This window comes from Marmota marmota, unplaced genomic scaffold (genome assembly GCF_001458135.2).
Source record: "Marmota marmota marmota unplaced genomic scaffold, marMar, whole genome shotgun sequence".
In the NCBI taxonomy this organism is placed as follows: Eukaryota; Metazoa; Chordata; class Mammalia; order Rodentia; family Sciuridae; genus Marmota; species Marmota marmota.
Genome location: NW_026000052.1, coordinates 1,442,398 through 1,464,922, shown reverse-complemented (window position 1 = coordinate 1,464,922; position 22,525 = coordinate 1,442,398). Strand labels below are relative to the sequence as shown.

The window sequence follows — 22,525 nt, the reverse complement described above, 5'->3', positions numbered from 1 at the left end:
TGCCTCAGCCCCCTGCTCCAGCCCCAGCACCCCACCCCGGCTGTGCTCATACCTGTGCCCCTGCAGGCCCTGCGCTGACCCACCTACTGGGCTTTGTCCCTCTCTGCTGCTCTGTGAGCCCAGCCTCAGTTTCCCCAAATGCCCCCCCAGCCAAGAAAGCGGAGGTGTGGCCAGTGTGCCCATAGGCTGCCCCTGAGGCTGTCCAGCCTTGGCTGGGCTCCTGCTCCCTGCGCTCCAGGGCGAGGGTGGCTGGCAGGACGCACCGGGCATACAGATGCACTGGAACTCCCCGATCTGGTCCAGGCAGGTGGCATCGTTCTGACAGGGGTTCGAGACGCACTCGTTGACATCGATCTCGCAGCGGGGGCCCGTGTAGCCCTGCAGACACTGGCACTCGAAGGAGCCCAGCGTGTTGAGGCACTTGCCCGCGTGCTCACAGGGGTTGGCGCCTGGTGAGAGGTGGTGGTGAGGGGCCACTGCAGGCCCTGGCCTCCCCCACCACCTGTGTCCTCCAGGGCTGGCCGCTTCGCCCAGCTGCCCGCACCTACCCAGTGCACATTCGTCCACGTCCTGGCTGCAGGCTGGCCCCGTGTATCCCGAGGGACAGGTGCAGATGGCCTTGCCATTGACAGGGTTGGTGTCACAGTTGGAGCCCTCATTGCAAGGGTTGCTGATGCATGCGTCGCTAAGGTGGCAGAGCAGGCCTAGTGGGGCAGCAGTGGTCAGCTGGGCTGGGCTCCTGGCTGGGAACGGAGGCCACCATACCCGGGAAGGGGTCTCCCACAGTGACGCCCTTGATGCCCACACTCAGGTTGCTTGGGAGGGCAAGGCCACAGCACTCACCAGTGCGGCCGTGGGGACACTCGCAGTAGAAGGAGGCCACGCGGTCGTGGCAGGTGGCACCGTGGAAGCAGGCAGCACTGGCACAGTCGTCAATATTCTCGCCACAGTCCTCGCCCGTCCAGCCATTGACGCACACACAGTTGTAGCCGCCGAGGGTGTTGTGGCAGGTGCCACCATTCTGGCAGGCGGTGGGCATGAGCTGGCACTCGTCCACGTCCTCTGTGCAGTACTGGCCTGCAGGGGTGGGCAGGGAACCGTCAACCCTGGACTGCCACACACAGAGCTCCTCATTCCCCAGGTGAAGGGCTACAAAGCCGCCCGTCCAGGGAGCCCTCCTGGCTGATCCCAGCCTTCCCTGTACCCTGCCACCAGAGGGCTGTCATCCCCATTCCCCACCCTCACCCATCACCCCACCAGACAGGAGCTCTGAGGGCAGAGACTGTGTCTGTCCACCCTGGAACCCGGTGTCCAACTCGGACTTCAACCTGGCTCAACACGGGGACCCAACGCTGGACACAGGCCGCTAGGGGCCCATCAGACCAGCTGATGCTCCTCTGTGCTGAGCCCAGGGTGGGGATCTCAGGCCCTGGTCCTGGGCACAGTAGCTGTCTCTCACGTGGTCCTTCCAGGACAACCTGGGCCCTCCCTCCACCCCCACACAGCTGAGTGGGCGGGTCCTGCCCGCCGGGGCCACTTTCCCACGTACATACCTGTCCACTCTGGTGGACAGCGGCAGTTGTAGGTGTTCACACCGTCCACGCAGGCACCCCCGTTCTTGCAGCCGTTTCCTGGACAGTCATCCACGTTCTCCTCGCAGTTCTGACCCGTGAAGCCTGTGGTAGAGGGAGGGCAGGATTGAGCCTGCCGGGGGCCAGCTGCTGGGCTCCCTCATGCCTGGCTCCTGGGGTCTGCTGGAGTGTGAACAGGCCATGCCTGGTGCCCACAGGGAACATGCTTCTCTCAGAGAGTCATCACCTGAATGGCCAGCTGAACAGAGGCTCTACCACAAAACTGTCAGTTGCAGGGGCCAACCCTAGGGCCAGGTGTCTCCGACATGAGGACTGAGCGGATGGGACCCAGGTGGGCCTGCTCTGCCAAGACATGGTCCTGTCCCAGGGCACAGAGGCGGCCTCAGCCTCCCAGGAATGGGGACGGGCTGGCCTGCCAGGCGTGGCTCCACAGGGTGAGGGGGGCTCCTCCCGAGGACCAGTTAGCTATTAATCCGCTCAACTCGCGCTAGGTCAATGATCAACCCAGAAAGGCGTCTGGCAACAGCCAAACTTGCGCTAGTTACTAATTAACACCTCCTAGGATGCCTTCAAACCCCTCCGGCCCTCAGGCTCCGCCCTCTAGACCCCCATTCAACTAGCCACTGAGCAAAACCTGTAGGCTAAGAAAAGCCGCAAATCTGACTTTGGTTTGGGGAGAGTACACCAAGTCCGAGCAGAGCCTGAGTTCCGGTCCCCCGGGGGTGGCAGGACTCCCTGCACTTGGAGGGCCTGGTCTAAAGTGGGTGGAGGTCCTGGGCGGGGCCTGACCCTGGGCAGTGCTGAAGACTGTTGGGGGAGAAGGGGGCAGGCAGGAGCCCCATGTGGACCCCAACCAGCCCTCTGCCCACACAACATCCTCCCTGTCAGACGGGGCCAGGGAGAGCCTAGAGGGACGGGCAGGTCCAGCTGGGGCAGGTAGGGCCAGTGCACCTCCAAATCCCAGCCAGGCCTTTGCAGGGTTCTGGCTGCTGTCCTGACCACAGCATCCTGTGACTCCTTGGGCTCCTGTGACCTCTCTCTGGGATCCTGGCCATCAGAAGGGAATACAAGCCCTTTGGGGACCCTGGGTGCAGTGCCTGCCTCAAGTCTGAACAGTGAGTCTGGGACAGCAAGGGGCTCAGTTCCTCGGAGGGACCCCGCACCTGTCCCCACACAGCCCAGCTCTACACTATGTAGTGAGTGTCCCCTCATCACAGTGGTAACATGGTCCCAGTGCACTGGCCTCTAAGACCCACCTACTCTGGCCAAACCTCAATAGCCCTTCCCTCCCTCCCACCCACCTCCCAGCACCCAGAGGCTGCCCTGTGTCCAGGTAACTATTGGGCACACCTAGAGGTCCTCATCCCACCCTGCCCAAGAGAGTCTGCTGGTTCCACACAAGTTGTCCTCTGACAAGGCCCCTTACCACCGCCATCCCAGAGAAGGCAACTCCTTGACTCTGTAGCTGATGTGGGGTCCCAGCTGAGGTACGGCCACCAAGGAGGGTCTGAACCCACAGCTCTGGTGCCCACTAGGCACCAGGGCTTTGCCCCTCAACCTAGTGAGAACCGAGCTGGTCGGTGTGCCTTGGTAGGCCGACGGAGGGGGCTGCATGTACCTCTCCAAGCTTGCTCAGGACTTTCAGGAAATGCACAAGCCCAGTGTCTGCACGCAGAGGCCTGGGGCTGGCTCTGCAGACTGCGGGCAGCAGCAAGCTTCCCCTTTGCAGGGGGGCGGGGCAGTCCTGGGGTCACCCCCAGGTCAGTAGGGCCCAGGCACTCCTTGCACCCAAATGCCATGACCACTCCCCAAGCACTTTCCCCAACTTGTGCATAACTGCGGTGGAGCAGTCAACTGAGGGGGCGTCAAAGGCTTTTTTCTTTTTTTGGCAGCACGGGAGATGAAACCCAGGGTCTCATGCATGCTAAGGCAAACTCCACCCCTGAGCCACCTCCTCAGCCCGACAGATGAGGTTTTCAAGTCTCTGCGTCACTGTTGTTATTTTTAGAGCTGCAGCAAAACTTACTCAAAAGAGAACTGCAGAAGAAATGGTGGTGGGGGGGGCTGTGCTTGCCTGTCCCCCCCAGGAGATAACAGGGCCACCAGGGCCATGGCCCTCTCTGCCCTGCCCTCCAGCCCCCAGCTCCAGAGATTGCACCCCCCAGGGAACCCAAGAAACAAGGGGTAGCCTGTGAGGGCTGCGGAGGCCGACTCACACTCCGCACCCCAGGATGGCTCAGGACAGGGACAGGTGCCACAGGGAGATCCAGGGTGGGGAACCTGGAGAAGGTGCTCCTGTCCCAGAGTTTAGATAGCTAAGGAACTTGGGGGCCATGCACCCAGCTGCCCAGCTCACATCAGACCCCATCCCTGGGCAGAAATGGCCTGAGGGATGTCAACGTGGTGGGGGCTTAACTGCTTGGCTTCATATCTGGCCCCCAGCCCAACGCAAATTTCCTCCAAAGAGGCCAATCTGCCCCGCAGCACCGTCAGGGCTCCCTCCATAGACCATGGCCCTCTGCTCTGCCCTCAGTCCAGGGAGCCGGCCAGCCCTGCCCATCCAGCTCTCTGCAGCTGGCCTTCTCTGAACATCCTTCCTAGGCTCCCCCAGGAGCCCTGGCTCCCTCCACACTCCCTCCATTCCTGCACCCTGGGCCCAACAGCAGTAGCACAGGTGGGATCCAGGCAGGGGGCCAGCGAGGCCGGAGGACCTACCTGGAAGGCAGGCACACTCGTAGGTGGTGTCCCCCGTGGGGCGGCAGGTGCCCCCATTCTGGCAGGGTGAGGGGCTGCAGGGCACATAGGGCAGCTCGCAGTGGGGACCAGTGTGGGTGGCGCGGCAGACGCAGCGGTAGGAGCCAACCTCGTTGTGGCAGGTGCCCCCATGGCGGCACAGCCCCGGGCTCTGGCTGCACTCATTGACGTCTTGCCTGCAGGTCGGGCCGTGGAAGCCCGGTGGGCAGCCGCAGATGTACGAGGACTCGAAGGGCAGACACTGGCCGCCATTGGCACAGGGGTTGGAAGCACATGGATCAGCCTGTTGGCATGATTTCCCTGGGGGAGCAAGGCAGGTGGGAGGCTGAGCTGGCCAGCCAGCTCTGCAGCCAGGGCCTCCCTGGGCGCTCATAGGCTCTTCCTGAAGTATTATCACCATAGCCCTCAGGACCTGCTGTAAGACATGGTCATCTCTCTATGGACAAGGGACCAGAGGGCCTAGGAGGCCAAGTGACCACCCAAGAACAGAGTTGCTAAGTGGGGGGGGGTGACTTCAAGGCCATTTTCTCCCACAGCCTACATACAACTGACTCTGGAAGCTCAGGGCACCAGCAGGAAGAGAGGGCACGGCCAGGGCTGGATGTCAGCACTCCTTTTGCTCCCAGAAGTAGGGACAGGTAGGTGGCCAGGGCCTCAGAGTGGAACAGTCCAAACCAGGCAGCTGCAGGGCTGGGAAGGCAGGGTCACTGGGGGATCACAGGCCCGGCTCTCTCAGCCAAGCATCAGCCTGGCTTTCACAGTCACATGGATGGTGGGGCAGGCCAGTGTCTGTCTACTCCTGGACCTGAGGGTCCCTGCTGCAGGGCCTGAGACCTCCCCGTCCTCACCTGACCAGCCTGGGGGGCAGCGGCACTTGTACTCTGTGAGCGTGACCAGGTCGCAGGTGCCCCCGTTCCGGCAGGGGCTGGACAGGCAGGCGTTGTCGAGGGGCGTCAGGCAGAGGGGCCCAGAGAAGCCCAGGGGGCAGATACAGGCATAGTCTGCAGCCCCACCGCGGTCCACCACACGGCACGTCCCGGCGTTCTTGCAGGGAGAGCTGAGGCACGGGTTAGGATCCTGGCATCTCTGGCCCACGAAGGCCCCACTGCACCTGTTGGCAGACACCAGGTGGTCAGCTCCCCTGGACTGGCCCACTTGTCATGGCCACAGCAGCCTCTACCCCAGCAGGCTCGGGTGGGCAGCCAGGGCTCCAGGACCAAGGTGTGCTCCGTGGCCGCTTGCTGTGCAGGGAGATGTCTTGGTCTACAGCGCTGATCTGGACAACATGGGACACTCCGATGCCACCTGGCTGGTCACTTTAAAGCAGTTAGTTCCCCAGGAAGGGAAACTTCAATGAACAGAAGAGCCACTGCCAACAGGGGACCAGCTCCAGTGTCCAGCTTGGATTCCAAACAAGGCTGGCATGTGGGTCTGGGTCTGCACCACAGGGAAGGGGCCCTGCAGTCCTGTTCAGGAGGCTTGCCCACTCTCTGTTTTCTGTGATGGAAACGTATGGTTTGGGTAGCAGAGTTGGTGCAAACATCAGTCGGACGTATGTGGGCACTGCCCACAGGGACAGGATTCCAGTGGCCTTTCCTTCTACGATCAGGCCTTCTGCTCACCCAGACACCGTCCTCAGGAGCAGAGGCCCCATTTACAGCTGGGAAGACCAGGGTGACGTGGGGGCGTCCCTCCTCAGCCCTGTGCCAGCTGGTCCTGGCCTTTGAGGAACCTCCCACCTCCCACAGGCCTGCCCTCCCCCAACACAGGGCCAGAGGGACGTCCTGCTTCCAGGCCTGGTCTCACGGTCTCAGGTTCCTGCAGGGACTGCTCAGCGTCTGCCACACCCTGGCCCCAGGAGCCTGCTCAGCCACCTGCTAGCCTGGCTTCCAGACCAGGCCATAAATTGCTCCCCGTCACCTCCAGGCCTCATGCTCCCAGGAGGGCCCTGGGAGCAGGCAGGCACACCGCTTCCCAGTGGGAAGCCTCTGGGGCAGAACGAGCTGGCCAGCCACAAGGCAGCCCCCATGCCACATGGGAGGTGGCCCCAGGGGAAGGGCAGGGTCTAGCAGAGGCAGTTTGGGGCTGGGGTCGTGTGTCTCTCAACTGAGGGGCTGCTCCCCTGTCCCAGAGGCCCAAAGGCATCTGTGTTCCCTGGTGTCTTTCATCTGTGGCTGTGGCTTGGGTAGGGAAGATGCAAAATGGCCACTGTGGCTGACCATCTGTTGCCAGAAGCCAAAAGTCCCAAACCAACTGGCTTAAAGAAAACAAACCCACCCCCAACCCCGGGAGTTAACTCAGGCCTTTGCTATGGCTCCCGCCCACCATGCAAAGGGGTGGGGGCGGTGGGCACCTGGCTCCCCTGGAGCGAGGGGCAGTCCTGGAGTGCAGCTCCACCCATGTGGCCACTCGAGGAGCCTCAGTGTCCACACCTGTCTCTCTGGCACCATGGTCTCCTGCAGGGCCACACTCAGGGAATGTGGGGAGCAGGCAGGCCCCTGCTGTGCTCGGATGCAGTCACTGGCTAGCCTGACCGGCCACTGGGACCCTGGGATCTGGCCGGCTGGGGCTGGGCAGGCAAAAGCAGCCCTCCTCTGCATCAAAGCCTCTTTGTCAGGCAAAGTTGGCCTGGGCCCACTAGGAGAAAAGACTTTTTTTCTTTCTAGCCACTGACAAAGTCGGCAGGGGTGGATGAGGACAGAGGGCGCTTAATCATCAAAGCTGGGGCTGGAGCTGCCGTCCACGCCTCCCGGCATGCACCCTAAGCCCCTGGGCCAGGCAGGTGGGGCTAGTCCCCCCTCACAGCTCTGGGGGTACTCTACACACTGCCAGGTGCCACTCCTCAAGTGGGTGAGATCTTGTCACTGGACACCCTAGGGGACACCCTGGGACTCCCAGCACCTGGAACAATCCCCTGCTAAACATCTTAAGGTGAGGACACTGGGTGTCACCAAATGGTCTAGGAGGCCGGGACCACACAACCCTTGCCCTCCAGCCATGGGCCGTGTTCCCAGGGAGTACCTGTCCCCCTCTGCACCCCAAACAGGGACCCCAACAGAAGGACGTGGGAGAACCTGCCTGGGCTAGGTGCACCTCGCTCCCGAGGCTGCTTTACGCAGGACTAGGGAGGGGAAACACACCCAGCGAATCAGGAGACCGCAGGGACAAAGGGTGGCTGGGGAGCAGGTGCACTTGTGGACGGGACAGCTGCTCCTGCAGGGTGCGGCCAGCAGCCAACCCTGGCAGGCGGGGCAGGAGCCAGGCAGCCAAGGCCTGAGGAGACTCCTACGCGGAGGAACGCGGCAGCTGAGAGAGTCTACTGTCCTCCCCACCGCCACCCGGCACTGGGGCACCAGAGTGAAGGCATGCTGCCCAGCCGGCTGCCACAGGCACGGTCGCCATCCACCACCAGCACCCCACAGCTGGGGAAGGGCAGGGCCACCAGAGGGATCTTCCCTAAGGTCCAGAGCCAGGTGCGGAAAGGTCTGGCCACGGGGGACAGCTTCGGGGCCAGACCCAAAAGTCTCTCTCACTTGAGGGCTGGCACTTGGCAGCATGTGTGGGTTCCCCAAAGCTGTGGGCTGAGCCTGCTCCTCTTTCCCACCCATGCCTGGTTCCTGCTCCTGCTCTGGGCGCCTCCAGCCCGTGACCACCTGTCTGCACCTCCCCACCACCTGGCCACAGAGCTAGGCTGCCTGGGACAGGCACCTGTTGCCTTCTCTCCATGGCACTCAGATGTCCCTGAGAAGGTGGGAGGGACCCCAGGGGTGCATCATGGCAGAGGCCAAGCCCACCCCATCCCTACACCAATGGCCATTCTGTCCTCAACACCTGTCTGGCAGGCTGGCACGAACCAAGGGTAAGGCCAGGAGTAGTCACGCAAGGACAGCAACCAGAGGAATCAGGAGGGGAGAAGCCCCTCCAGGAGCGAGGGCAGGGGCTCGAGGACCCTTGGCTCTGCCCCAGCTGCTGCCCAGCCTTGAGTGCAGTGGGGAGGCAGGAGCTGCCTCGCCCAGCATGGAGGATTGGAAGGTGCTGGGGCCAGGGCTCCGCTGAGCCACCCACTGAGTCACCCACGACACTTCCTGCGTCTACACATCCAGCAGCCGAAGGCCCTTCTGGGACTAAAAGGTGGGACTTCCCCCAAGGTAGGAGACAAGAACTGCCCCACCTCCACCAGGCCCTGTGGCTCACGGCCGCCCACAGTGGGAGGCCAGCTGCATCAGGTGTGCCCAAGGGCTCCCTCCCTTGCTCCTCAAGGACACCTGGGCACTTGTTCCTCAGCTCTGCCTTCCCTCCACCAGATCCACTTGGTGGGGTGGCGGGTACAGTGACCTGTCCTGTCCTGGTGCTCAGAGATGAGTGGCGGGTGGGCTGGGGACCCCAGGAAGGGCCCCAGAGGGAGTGGGCTCTGAAGACCAGGCAGAGGGGCACAACTGGTTCCAGAGTCCCCGGCCACTCCCCCTGCTTTGTTCCAGCCCCACGGTTTCCACTGCGCTAGCTCCCGCCTCTGGCAGCGGCACTCCATAGAAATGTGACTCCCCAAAGCATCCGGAGGCAGATGTTGCTGCGACCTTTCACCCGGGACTAATTCTAAATTGTGCTGTTTTCCTTTCCAAGCTAAGCGGCCATCTGCCACCCCCTGGGGACAGATGACAGCTCCCTCAACCCCAAAATGATGAGGAGGGGTGGAGGACAAGTGGGGGGATTCACCCAGCTCCTGCCCTCAAGGAGTTTACGGTCAAGTAGGGCCGAGGAGGGTGGGGGTCAGCACAGGGGCCCCCTGTCAGTTCAGCAGGAGGAGCCAGAGACACAGGGAGGTGCTTCCCAGGCAGCAACCGGAGGAATCGGGAGGGAAGAAGCCCCTCCAGGAGAGAGGGGGCTTGCAGGACCCTTGGCTCTGCCCAGCTGCTGCACAGCCATGAGTGCAGTGGGGAGTCAACATGGTCACCAGCTGGGTAGAGGGGACTCTCACTCCGGCCAAGTCTGGATGTGATTCACAGACAGGCAATCTGCAGGACTGTCCAGTCTGAGGAAACCGTGTAGCCTAAAGGGCCGTGTACACAGCTGCCCCACCCCACTCGATTCTGGGGCCAGGGCCTGTGGTGAGGTGCTGGTGGGGTGCTGGTGGGGCGCAGGTGGGGTGCTGGTAGGGTGCTGGTGGGGCACTGGTGTGCCTGCAAATTTAATCTCCAAAGGGTGGGCAGGGGCTGTGCCTCCCACCACAGAAGGGACAGCCCTGCAGACTGAAGTCCTAAGCACCACCAGGCAGCCATGGTACAGGGAGCCCCTGGTTTTAATTTGCCCCTAACTTGCTTTGCCCACCTCAGCAGAACTGACCCCCACTGGACTCCACCCAGCCCAGCTCCAGGCCCATCTTCCCAGAAGTCCAAAGCTTCCCAGGAGCACAGGGTCTCCACCAAGGGACTTCTCCCCATCTGCCCCCACAGTTGCCTGCTCCCAGGAAGCCTGTGCCACATCCTGCCAGGAGCCAGTCCCACCCCTCCACCAGGCTCTTCCTTCCTGGGAGGCCCCGTCCCACAGCATCCCCGTTCCCAGCCGCAGGGTGCTTTCTTTCCAGGAAGGGGAGTCTGGCATCTGAGGCTCCTGCTCTGTAATTTCCCAGGCAAGAGTCATCGGCAAGGGCCAGGACTGTGGCTCAGTGGTGGAGCACTCTTCAAGCATGAGTGAGGCACTGGGTTCAATCAATAAAAATAAAAACAGAATAAAGGTATTGTGTCCATCTACAACCAAAAAAACTGTTTAAAAAAGAGTTATTGGCAAGTCAATATCACCAGCGATAGCTCCATGCAGCCCTGGCCAGACCCTGCCCTGCTCAGCCAAGACCATGGAAAGCCAGCTGTCCACTGCCCAAACCACCAACAGCATGCCTAGAACCAGCCAACCCAGCCACATAGACAGCCCAGCTTCCCTGACCACCCCTGCCTGGGCCGCGGGGCCACTTGTGGCCCAGGCAGGGGATGGGAACCCCTTGCTGGAGGGGAGACACAGATGGGCTGTGAGGGATGGTGGTGGGGTCCCCTGCAGGACCTTCACAGGTCAACAAGCTCAGCCCCAGGGACAGGCCTGGCTGTGGCTCCTAGGGGTGAGAGCGGTTCTAGTATTCAACCCCTCCCTTGGGCAGAAGCCATTCCAGGGCCCCCAAATCCCAGCAGGTACCACCACCTTCCAGGAGCAGGTGCTCATGACAGGCTGGGCAGGGGACTCAGTGACCTGCTGGCCCCCATGCCACACCTGAGGTCCTGGATCCTTTTCCTTTTGGGAACAGCAGGTGCAGCTCAGCTCTGGGGACAAAACCCCAGGACATAGGAGGCCTCACTGCTCAGTCCCAACCCCTTGCCTCCCCAAAGCCCCAGCATGAAAAGCTACAGCACACAAGGTCCAGGCTCCTGCTCCAGGGACATATGTCCAAACACTTGTCCAAGAACCAGCCAGTCATGGGGGACACTGGAGGACCAGCCAGACCACAGTGGGGAGGCCTCCAGCATTTCTGCTGTCCCACACTCTGCTTCAGCTTCCTCTGCACACAGACAGCAGGTACCTGTGCAGCAGGGCACCACTCACCCAACTCTCTTGGGCTGGAGGCTGCAGTGAGGGACTGCGGCCTGCAGCCACCACCTGTGGCCCCACCTGCCCAGCAGTGACGACAGACGGGCGCAACTGAGCTGCAGTTGCCCCAGCCTCTGCAGCCATTGGGCTGGGAGGCCTGGAAGGAGGACAGAGCATTCAGGCTGTAGGCAGGCTGGGGCCAGATATGGGCCTGGGCTCAGATGCAGACAATCCCCGGCCCCAAACACGAGCCACTGCTCAGATCAGAAGGTCGGCAAAGGAGGAAAGTGAGTCTGGCAGGTGTGGCATGCCCACGGACAGCCGCAGGGGCCAGCCTGAGACGAGGCCCAGGCATTCCAGCTCAAAGAGCCGCTCCCAGCGGCTCGGCTCTTTGGTCCGCAGACCCTCCCCGTTGCATCCTCCTAGGGCTTGAAGCCTGCTGGAAGGGAAGTGCAGGAACGGCCCTGCTTCCTGGCCTCTGGGACGCCTCAGGGCAGAGATGGAACCTGCCCTCCCTCCCGGGAAGCCACCTTTCCCACCACAGGGAAAACAATGTCCACAGGGCCCGCTGGCCCGCTGCTGCGCTAGGAACTGGTATACCTCCTGAGCAGACAGAACAGACCCTGAGGGTCAAGCCACTTCCCAGGATGGCCCAGCTGGAGCGGGCAGAGGTGACCCTGGGGCGGGGTGGGGTCAGGGTCCAGCCAGCCCCTCCCAACACTGCTGGAAGCAGGGCCCAGGAAGCCTGGGTCACTAGGAGCTGCTGTCACTGCCGGAGTGAGACACCTGAGGGAGGCCATTGCTCCACTGGGGGTCATGTCCCCCCAGCCCCCCAGGAGATGGAACCCCACACAGCCAGTGATGCACAAGTGTTCCCCAGGCACTCCTAAGTGCAGCCACCCCGAATGCCTTGAGGGGTTACAGGACGCCCTGTGGGCTGGCACCTGTGGCACCAAGGAGGCAGAAGTGGAAACAGCCAGACTGCCAGGGCCTCTGCTCCGTGCACCCCGTGGCCGCTCAGAGCAGTGAGGTGATCGATAGGCCCGTGAGGCCAGTGCCGCCAGGAGGGCTTAAGCCAAGCTCGATTAGTTAAGCAGCAATCGCAGCCCGAGCTCGATGGCAAAGCCCGAGCCTTCTGACAACCGCCGTCCTCTGCTTCGCCAGCAGGCTTGGGAGGGAGGAGCTACGGAGACACTGCTCTGTCCTCCGTGGGGGGCTGCCACCTCTTCCCCACCAGGGCAGGTGCCTCAGTCCAGGTCCGGCCACCCCTGTGGAGGACACGAGGGCCAGGAAGAGGCGGCACCGAGGACCCCTTGACAACTGTCCAGAACAAGCTGCCTCAGGAGGAACCTGCAGCCACACCCCTCCTGGCCCCCAGGCCGTCAAGGAGAGGTTCCTCACCAGGGCCCTGGGTAGACCCACTTCACAGCCAGGCAAGTTGTGTGCACCATGCCACCTGGTTTCACAGGCCCTGGGGACAGTTGGAAGGCAGGACAGCTTCCCTGGAGACAGCTGAGGAGCAGCAGAAGGCCCCCAGGAATGGGGGGAGGGGTGTCCCCAGCACCCAAGCCACCCCACACCTTGGCCTGGACTTCCCAATGAGGGCCCAGCAGAAAAACAACGCCCCTGGGGGTGAGGGAGCGCAGTAAGAGGCCGGCGCCCAGGGAGGGCGCCCAGTCTGCTCCTCCCAGCCCCCCATCCAACAGCAGGCTCCCTGGCTCTGCCCTGGTGCGCCGCCCTACCCAGCCTCAGCACTGGAAGAGGTGGAGATGAGGCCCAATCCACCCAGCCGAAGGAGGGACCGTCCATAGCTGTATCCTCCCACCCACTCCAGGAAGCCTGCCTCGGGACCCTGGCAGGGCCGCTTCTGGGCTGCCTCCTGACTCAGGAAAGCACAGCTGGTGGTTTGGGTGGTGGCCCCAGAGGTCACCTCCATCCCATAACACTCAGCAGAACCCTTCTTTCTGGCCCATGTGCGGAGGGGCCTCCACCAACCCGGAAGCATCTCTGCTGCTGCGCGGACCCCCACGCCCCCAGGCAGCCAGCCAGGCCGGCACACAGGCCCTCTGTGCATCCTGCAGTCCACAGAAGCCTCGCTCTGCTCTGGGCCCAGCACAGCCACGGAGCCGCCTGGGGACACAATCAACTTCAGAAGACAAGAGCCAGCCAACTGTACCCAACCCTGGTGGGGCCTGACGAGGCGGGGTGCTCTGAGTAGTGGCCTGCACTGTCCACCTTGCTAGATGCCCAGGGTGTCCCAGGCCATCTAGGTGTAGTGGGCTCTTCCCTGGGGGACAGTGGGGTGGGGTGGGGGGCTTGTGTTGGTGAGCAGGTCCTGGGCCCTCTGCCCCTGCAGGGCACGAATAATATACAAACCTGCCCAAATCCTGCAGAGGGGCTGGGCTCTGGGGGAGAACTAACTTTCTTTCTTTCTCTCTCTCTTTTTTTTTTTTTTTCCCTTTTGCAGTGCTAGGAATGGAACCCAGATAAGAGCTCTATCACCGAGCCACCGGGGAGACCTTTACTCCAGTGTGGGGTGAAAGAAGAGGAACATGCTCCCATGGAGCACAGGGCGGTAGTGGGTCAAGACCCATGGCTTCTGGCAGCCTGTGCCAATCTACAACGATCTCAAAACGCGAGGCCCTGCATAGAAACAAAGCCCGGCAGGCCACAGCCAGGACGGCCAGCACCTCCCCTGTGGCCTCACTGGGGACTCCCACCTCCTGGGGAGGAAGGCCCGTTCAGAGCCAGCAGGCATCTGTAGGGGAGGATGCAGACTCCTCGGCCTAGGCTGCTGACCAGGCACCATCCCGGCCTGACCAGAACAGGCGATAGAATGGGGCATGTCTGGCTTGAAGCCTAAGTCCAGTGGGGCCCCAGCCTGGACTGTAGGCCCTGCGGGCTGGAAGAAATCTGTAGCTGCCCACCTGCCCTGGGGCTGCCACACTCAACTGCCCAGCCCCGGTGGACAGACTACCGACAGCTGCTGCACCAGACCCTAGAGCTGCAGGGGAGGGTGCCACCTGGTCTGGCCCCCGCCACCTCACGGATGCTGGAACGCACAGCCCATGGCCTCTGCTGTCTGGCTCTCCAGTCAGCCAAGTCTGAGGCTACCCCATGAGGCTCCTAGAGGGGGATGTCAGGGAGGGGACCACCAACCTGTGGGGACATCCCAGGAGCTGGACATACCCAGCACTCACTCTGCCTAAGGCCAGGGAGACGGAGGCCCGGGGCAGAAGCATGGCACAGTCCACACGATGCCGGGGCTCAGCCTCCCCCTGGAGGATGAAGGCGCTCTCTTCCCCCTGGGTGATGATGTAAGCTCCTCTTACAGAGAAGCTTCAGGGAAAAACACATCGAAGCCCTGGCTTCTCCCCCAGCCTCTCACTTCCAGTAACCGTGTTGTTTCCGCTCACCAACAACCGAAACAGAGGAAATGGTGGGAGGCAGGTCCCCAGCCCACGGAGCAGTCCCGGTAGTTCAGCCCTGGACAGATCTTCCCAGCCCCGGCCACCCACCTTCCTCAACAGCCAGGCAGCCTCGGAGAGGACAGGGACAGAGATTCAGCTGCTCCCCATGTCACCTGGCCAGGCCTGGTCTGTGGACAAAAGGTCTAGAGCCAGGATGCTCTAAGCCAGAAGGGAGGAAGCTCCTCCCTTCTCAAAAGTATCTCCAAGTGACCCTGGGGCCACAGGGACACCTGGGCAGGGAATGGGACCATGCTCACGCCTGGGCCCCTGGGCTTGACCAAGTGTGAACGTTTCCCAGGTAGGGCCGGTCTCTTGCTGGGGCAGCTCCCCGGGTAGGTCCTAATGTCTGGGCTGTGACTCACCTAGAACTGTCCCGGGCAAAGAAGCCAGAGGCCAGGAACCAGCCGCCCCTCAGTTCCAAAGCCTCATCTAGGGGTTGCAGTCGAGTCTCCCCCACCCTCTGGCCACCTGTCCCCATGCAGCTCCATGCTCTTGAGTGGGGTGTTCACCTCTCAAATCTCAACCCGTCTCCCAGGGTCATCGTGCTCACACCAGGTGGACGGGCCTCGGGCAGGCAGTGTCCCCAGGCTTTGGCACTGCTGTGGGGTGTCTGTTCAGCAGTCAGCAGGGTCCATAGATGATGGGGGCCGCTGACCCCATTCAGAAGGACTCCCCTTCAAGCACTACAGACACACAACTAACACCCAGGCTGGTAACAGGGAAAGCTGGGAAACCTTGTGGTGACTCTCCTGTCCACCCATGGGGTACAGCCTGGTGGTGACTCTCCTGTCCACCCATGGGGCACAAGGGGGAGCTGCAGGCAGCCCTAACCCTAAAGTGGCCTGCTGCGGCAGTAGAATCTCAATGCCCAGGGTCTGGTCTGCCCTCTCCCTGCTGAAAACAGTGCCCACCTGGCAGATGAGGCCAGGTGAGTGACCAAGGCCAAGGAAGGCTTCTCTGGTCAGTGGCCATCCTATCTTGGTAGAGCCAGCTTTCAGTGGTGGAAGGTCCAGGCAGCACCCGGCCTGACCTCATCCCGACATGCCCCAAGCTGAGGCGTCGACTTGGTGAATTTGGCACCACAGGTGTGGGTGTGGAGGTCCAGCCTCCCCAGCACAGACCCTGCCTCCCCCACCAAGGCCCACTTGAAACCAGGACCCAGACACTCCTTCCAGGGAATCACAGACCTGACAGAAAGCCACCGAGCACCTGAGACGGAGGCAGAGGGTGATGGTCATCCCAGCCAACCCGCTCCAGGGCAGGAAGGCCCAGTCCCTACACCCCCGAGCACAGGGAAGAAGAGGGGGCATTTGTGGGGAGGGGGGGACACCTCTCCAGAGGCTTCCATCCTGGGAGCAGCATCTGTTGGGGGCTACAGTAAACAAGGACTGCTGGGGTAAAACTCGGGCGGCTTCTATTCCCAGAATACCCCAGGCCTCAGAGGCACGAAGAAAGCAAAACGCCAGGTCCCTCTACCCGCCTTGCAACGGCCACTGGGGACCACCAGGACTGTCCTGCTGGGGGAGGGCTGTCCCACAGGGGACATGGTGCTTCCCAGAGCCCCAAGGGCAATTCAGGTCACCGAGTGCAGACAGGGAGGGCCAGGCGCTGGGTGCTGGGGTGTCTGAAGCCCAGCCACACGGGCCAGGCGTCCTCACCATGCGCAGCTGGTGGCTCCAAGCTGTCCCTGAGTGCCAGCCCCACAGCTCCCAGGCCGGGCAGGGGAAGACCCGGGAGCAGGCAACAGGGCAGGCAGGAGCCCAGGTGCCCCTGGACATATCCAAAGCCTACAGCACTGCTGCCCAGCACCCGCTGTCCCTTCTGCCTGGTGCTCCTCGGCTGCTGCCCTGTCCCAGTCTGTCTAGATGCTGCTCCATGGTGGACTCACCCTGAGGCCACAGCAAGGCACTCCCCAGCTGACCTTAGGTGTCCTCCCAGGACCTGACCTGTCCTCCTGAAGCCCGACTCTTAAGACACATGGCTCCTTCCTGCCCATCAGGGCCTGTGAGTGCCTTGGCCATCTGCACCCCAAGGTCAGGCCCATAGTAAGCACTCAGTAAAAACTCTCTTCCTGCTTCATCCTGATTCCCATTGGCTCCTCCTTGGGCTAAGAGAGGTAGAAAGGTTTGGTGACTGGCAGGAGCTGAGGTGGACAGATGTGGGCCATGGTGGGCCCTGAGCAAGGCAGAGGTGTGGCACACCAGGCCACTCTCACTGACTGACCACCCTGATGGCCGCCTGTCTGCAGGTGGCCTCACAGGCCCAGAGATGAGAGCAGTTCTCCCAGGAAGCCATCCTGGACACCAGCCAGCCACACCACCTCCTCCTCTGGACCGTGTCAGCTGACTGCACGAGGATATTCATGCTTGTGCCCGCCTCTGACCAATGCCCCGTGGTCTTGGGCAGTTACCCCAGTCCTGGAGAATGAAACTCTGAGGGCGCCACAGCAAGGAGCCAGACAGTCCAGGAACACGTGGACTCAGGGAAACACCAGGCACGCCCGCCCAGGCCAGGGCGCAGGTGGGCCTGAGGAGTGACCGCCTTTGGATGATAAAAAAGTTCTGGGACCTGCTGGGCACGGTGGTGCACGCCATAATCCCAGCAACTCAGAGGCTGAGGCAGAAGGACAGAGAGTCAGCAACTTTGTGAGACCCTGTCCCAAAATAAAAAAAAAATAAAAAGGGCTAGGTATGCAGCTCAGTGGTAGAGCACCCCTGGGTTCAGTTCTCATACCCCAAAAAATAAGTTCTGGCACTAGACAATAGTGATGGTTGTACAAACTTGGGAACATACTAAATGCCACTGAATTCTGCACTTCTGATGGTTAAATGGCAACTTTACAATATGTATGATTCACCTCCCCCAAGCCCCAACCCCCAGATCAGCCCCAGCCCCCATGGGATTTTAAAAGCAGGGCTGGGGGCGGCAAGGCCACCTGAAAGGGGCATCCCACTGCCTTCCACTTGGTCCCGTACACCCAGGCCAGGCATTCCCCAGCTCTGCCCTCCCCAGCAAAGGTGACCCCAGCCTGGAAGCTGGGGGTTGAGCACCAAGCGGGAGCCCAGAGCAGCCCAGCCTGGCACACCCTGCCTTGCTGCACGGTCCAGCCTGACTCCTGGCCACTGCCAGTACCCTCACACCCACAGGCTGTCCCAGGACACCAGGACACAGCTCAGGTCAGTGGGGGAAATCAGGGCCCAGAGAGGAGACTCGAGCTGAGGGGCAAAACTGACCAGAGCCAGCCAGGTGGCCGGTGCAGGGCATGCCCACCAGAGGGTCCCACCTGGGAAAGAAGGATGCCCCAGAGCCAGCGGCTTGTTACAGCTGGTGATGCTTCTTGTTCAGTCTCTGGCAGAGGTCCAGGAGGCTCTGGACGCACCTGCACAAGGACCTGGCACAAGCTGACCGTGCCCCGGCCCTGCGTCCAGCCACTTGACCTCAGCCTCAGTTCCCCACCTGTGATGGGGATGAGACAGACCTAGGCCAGCCCCAGGGGGTGACCACGCCACACGTGCCGCAGGTCAGGAGGCTAGATGAAAGCGTGGAGCCTTCACCGAATGTTCTGAGGCCAGCTCAGTCGACCTGCAAAGCCACATCCTCCACTATTTATAGCACAACATGGGACGGGAAAGGTCCCTTCAACACACCAGGGTAGCACAACCCCTCAGCCCATCCTGGAGCTGCCCAGTGGGCCTGGCCATCCACAGGCCCCCCATGGGGACCGAAGCCAGTCCTGGCTCACAGGAGCTTTGTGTGACCTGGCCATGGCACCCTGTAAGACCCTTCCACTGCCACCCCAGCTCTGGGGTCACAGCCCTGGACTCCATGCCCCTAGGCATAGAGGGCTCAGCGCCCTGAGACACTTCCCACCCGCCCCACCCTCTTCCTGCTGAGGTCACAGTTCTCCTGCGCTCTGTTCAATGGAAAAAGTGCTGGCTGCTGCTCCTGGCTGGCCACCCCCAGACCCACCTTCCTCACAAGGCCAGCCCCTGTCCTGGCCAGCCCCTGGTGTCTCCCCACGGTTCCACAGCTGGCCAGTGACACCACGTGAGGTGGCTTCTCTAAACCCTGAAGACCAGGTGGCAGACAGGAGGGCCTTGACTGTCTCTGCTCTTGTCCCTGAGGTAGGACTGGAAGGAACCCGCCTCCCAGAACCGCAGGTGACTCAGTGGAACAACAGCAACCCAGGTGACAGAGACGCCTAGAACAAGGTTCCATTCAGTCCCTCCCTGGCCCCAGTCACTTCCTTTGTGGCCCTGTCCCTCTCTTAAAGGGAAGTCACACCCCCAGCCCTGCTTCCTCCAGAGGAGCAGGCGGCCAGCGGGGCAGGGAAGGCCCCCAGGACCTGCAGGGGCCTGTCACGCGGGCCCAGCATCAGCTTCTTTGGGCCTCATCCTGACTCCCTGGCCTGATGTGGAGGGCATCATGGGGCTGCTGGGGGCACCTCGGGGCACCCCCTACACATCACCTGCACATGCTGGTTGCCTCTCCTGTCCCCAGCTGAAAAGCCAACTCTGCAGGAGCTGGGATGCACCTGCCCTGTCCCTGCCACCCAGGAAGCAGGCAGTCAAAGGCACCTCTGGAAGGAAGCACCGAGGGCTGCCTGCTGGAGCACCAAGCTCCTCCCCACACGGGGCCCCAGACCACACCCACCACCCAGCACTCTTCAGAACTCTGAAGTAACTCATTAGTCAACCCACGGTCCAGAAGGAGGCCTCGGCACAGCCCGTCAGCTCACACGGAGAGGGCGGGGGAAACAGACTCGCGGGGCGCCTACAGCACCAAGACATCAACTGCGTATCAATCCTGATTTAAAGGTAGGGAAACTGAGGCTCAGGCCACCTGATGACCCAAGGTCATGGAGCAAGTGGGCTGCAGAACTCAAATGCAGGGTGGGTCCAAAGCTAAGGCCCCTACCAGCCACCAGCCACCCTTCCCAGCACTTCTGTGACCACCTGGAAGACATCTCCATAAAATTCTGACTTGGGTGCAGGCAAGACAGTATCTTAACCTCCCCTGTGCCTCTGACCCCTGCCCAGGCCAGGCAACACAGTAATCCTTGGCCAATGAATGCATGCTCACCTAAGCAAAAAAGGGTCTCTCCAGCAAGTTCACCCCCCATCACACAAAAGAAGGAAGTGCCCACCCCAGCACCCCTCTCAACAGTCATGCGGCTGGCAAGCAGGCTGGAGGGGCCAAGGGCACAGTGAGCCCTGCACCTGCCCAAAGGGCCACCAATCTCCCCACTGCAGCTACCAGGGATACCACACAGAGCAGGTGCCCAGAGACTGTGCCCCACCCACAGAATGTACAGCCCATGGCCACTGGAAGACCAGGCCTCTGTGACACTAGGACCTTTTGGGAAAGCATCTGGTACCAAGGGAATCCACTTTTCCAGCCCTGAGTCCTGCAACCCCAAGCAGCTATGTCTGAGGAAGGTTCCTTTTCCTGGGTGGAAAAAGATGATTCACCAGGTATTACCACGGCAGCTTCGACTCCGCATTTTCCAGATCCTCCTAAGAGTGGGTGACACCCAAAGCCAAGAATTTCACAAGGGTTGCAACTGGGTGTTACACAGCCAGGATGCTCCAGAGAGGAAGCCTGTATGCATAGGCCAACAGGACTGTGGGGGCTCTCATGTGTCCAAGCCCAGAGAGGGAGCTGCACCCCTCTGGAGTGGCCCTGATGCCCCCAACTGCAGTGTGAGTCTCAGACCTGCACTTCTCCATGGCCCTGGCCTCCAACTCTGCTACAGAGGCCAGCACTTCCATCCCATCTAATGGGATCTGTGGGGTGTACACAATGGGACCTCTGTGGGCAGAGCTCGGCCAAGTGCCAGGCCAAACTGAGGCAGGCTTCCTTTTGCCAAGAAGGAAGGACCACTGGGCCCCAGTGGAAGAAGCGAGACCAGGCACCAAACCCTTGCCAATGGCCAGCTTGGGTCATGAGGGGCCTTTCAGACAACTTCCCCAGATTAGGAATGGGAGAGAGCCCACAGCCCCATGGCTGAGTTGGCTTGAAGGGTCTTAGCCCACATGCCAGGCAGCAGGGTACTCAGGGGCCATAGCAGTCTGCACTTCAAGGCATAGCCCCTTTGGCCAGGGCAGCATGTGGGGACCCCAGCCTCTGTGCTCTCCGGGCCAGGCCATGCCATCCCTTGGTGGCGCCAAAAAGGGACCACCCCTCCTTCCCCAGCACAGTGGCCCTCGTTCCCTGCACAGGCTGTGAGGCAGGCAGAGGAGGTGGCGGGAAGGGGTTTGTGCGTTCTGGGAAGCCACGCATAATTAATCACACGGCATTAATCCGCCTCCCAACAATAGCCACTGCCCTTCCACTGAATCCCAGCTGTCGCCGCTGAATGGAAGGAAACAAGATTTAGGGCATCAAGCGTCCATGAGGCTTCCACAGGGGGAGAAAGGGGCCCCAAAAAAGCAAAAAAAAAAGTGGTGTGCATTCATTAGCGCCCGACAAAGACACAATCGGCTTTGTCCAATAAACTGCTCACAGACCTGCCTAATTGGCTTCAGTTGGGGAGGCAGGCGCAGGGGTGGGGGCTGCTGCACACAGGCTGGGCGGTGGAGGCAGGGGCTCTGGTGTTGCCAAGGCAATCGGCCTCCAGCAGTTGGAATGAGGGTGCACGGCCGGCTGGAGCCATTTCTCGCCTGCAGCCTCCAGGGGAGGGGAGGCCTCAGCCTGGGTACCTCCTCATTATTCTCGTCAGGGATGAACTCAAGTTGAAGGGCAGCAGCCACAGCAGAGAAACTTCCTGAGGACGGCTGGTGCTCGTAAGCAGCCAGGCAGGCAGCGGGTCCCCACAGGACTTCCCAGGCCACTACAGACGACCCCCTGGCCCTGAGACATGCCCATCTTACAGCTGAGGACTTGGGAAAGGGCCATAATCAGGAAGGTGGAGTTTGCAGGGGCCAGGACAGAAACCAGACCCTGAGACCTCAAACCCCACAACCCAGGCAGATGGCACCCACAGAGGGATTCCAACTTCTCCACCTCACCCCAAGCCCAAAGGCAGGTTTTGCTTTGAAACCGTCAATTTCCTGCAGAGTGGCTCACCTGCCCAGAGAAAGCGTCCCCTGCCCAGCAAAGACGCTACCAGTCGACAGGGTGGTGGGGGCTGGCCCTCTGCAACTGCTCCAGGTTCGCCCCAAGTTTCCGTTTCTTGGGGACTTTTAGAAGAAATGGGGTGCTGGGGATTCCCTACTCGTGCCTCAGCAGCCCAAGGTGGCCCAGGGAGCTCGTCAACTCCGGCAGCCAAAGCAGCTCTATGCGGCATAATTGCTGGTGATTAAGTAATTGCCAGACTTTGTCCAATAAAAGTTGGCACGTGACCGTGCCCAGCCTCTGGGCTGTCTCCAGAAGACAATGGCCCAGTGTTCTGTCCCCAGAAGGCAGGGGCTCTGCTCCTGACAAAAGCAACAGGTCCCGCAGGACGATACTCACACACAGGTCTCCTCGGTGCTGTTGACCACTTGGCACCTGCCGCCGTTCAGGCAGGCTCCCCCTGGCTGGGAGCACCTCAGACCTGGGGGAGAGGCAGGGGAGAGGTCAGTGGGCTTCTGGGGGCAGGCCCACCCCTTTTACCCTGGGAATGGGATCCACCACCAGCCACAGACCCTCAGACACTGCTGTGTCATGGGGTTGCTGGGGCTAGCATCACAGGAAAGCCCCTTGTGAAACCCAGGGGGCTTCAACATTCTGGACAGAGTGTTGTGGTCAAAAATGGGAGTGAGTGTGGGGAGCAGGCTGGCTAGGTAGCAGGTGAACAGGTCACACGGGCACGGGGGAGAAACGGTCTGATCCACCACCTGGACAGCAATGGAAAATACTGAGATGACTGGGGCCATTCTCCCAAACTTTGCAATGCTTCAGGGTGGGAGGTGTGTGTGTGTGTGTGTGTGTTCACTGGAGAGCCTGGCAGAGGCTCTCTGGGACCCCAGTCAGCCACCGGGATTGTCGCTGTTCAAACTGCAATCTGCAAGGAGGCCGCCGGAGGGGGGTGGACACACTCAGCTCCCTGCTCGTGGGAAAATGCGACAGCTGCGGAGCTCGCTGCCCCGCCCGCCAACAAAGCGCGGGCCGGGAATCAGAGCGGCGCATTGTCGCGCCAGGGCCGCCTCCTGGGGC

The 22,525-nt window shown here is 61.5% G+C and overlaps 1 protein-coding gene across 1 annotated transcript in view; it reads right to left on the bottom strand.

Annotated features, from left to right (window-relative positions):
- Window positions 1-21,978, bottom strand: part of Notch1 (notch receptor 1) — a gene marked incomplete at its 5' end in the record, with an annotated part of 42,130 nt that extends 20,152 nt beyond the window's left edge. The window contains 7 exons of the mRNA XM_015505666.2: window positions 264-449; window positions 549-704; window positions 844-1,077; window positions 1,554-1,676; window positions 4,308-4,646; window positions 5,195-5,457; window positions 21,842-21,978. Coding sequence (XP_015361152.2) covers window positions 264-449; window positions 549-704; window positions 844-1,077; window positions 1,554-1,676; window positions 4,308-4,646; window positions 5,195-5,457; window positions 21,842-21,978 — 1,438 coding nt within the window. The remainder of the gene's footprint in view (window positions 1-263; window positions 450-548; window positions 705-843; window positions 1,078-1,553; window positions 1,677-4,307; window positions 4,647-5,194; window positions 5,458-21,841) is intronic.
- Between the last annotated feature and the right edge of the window lie 547 nt (window positions 21,979-22,525).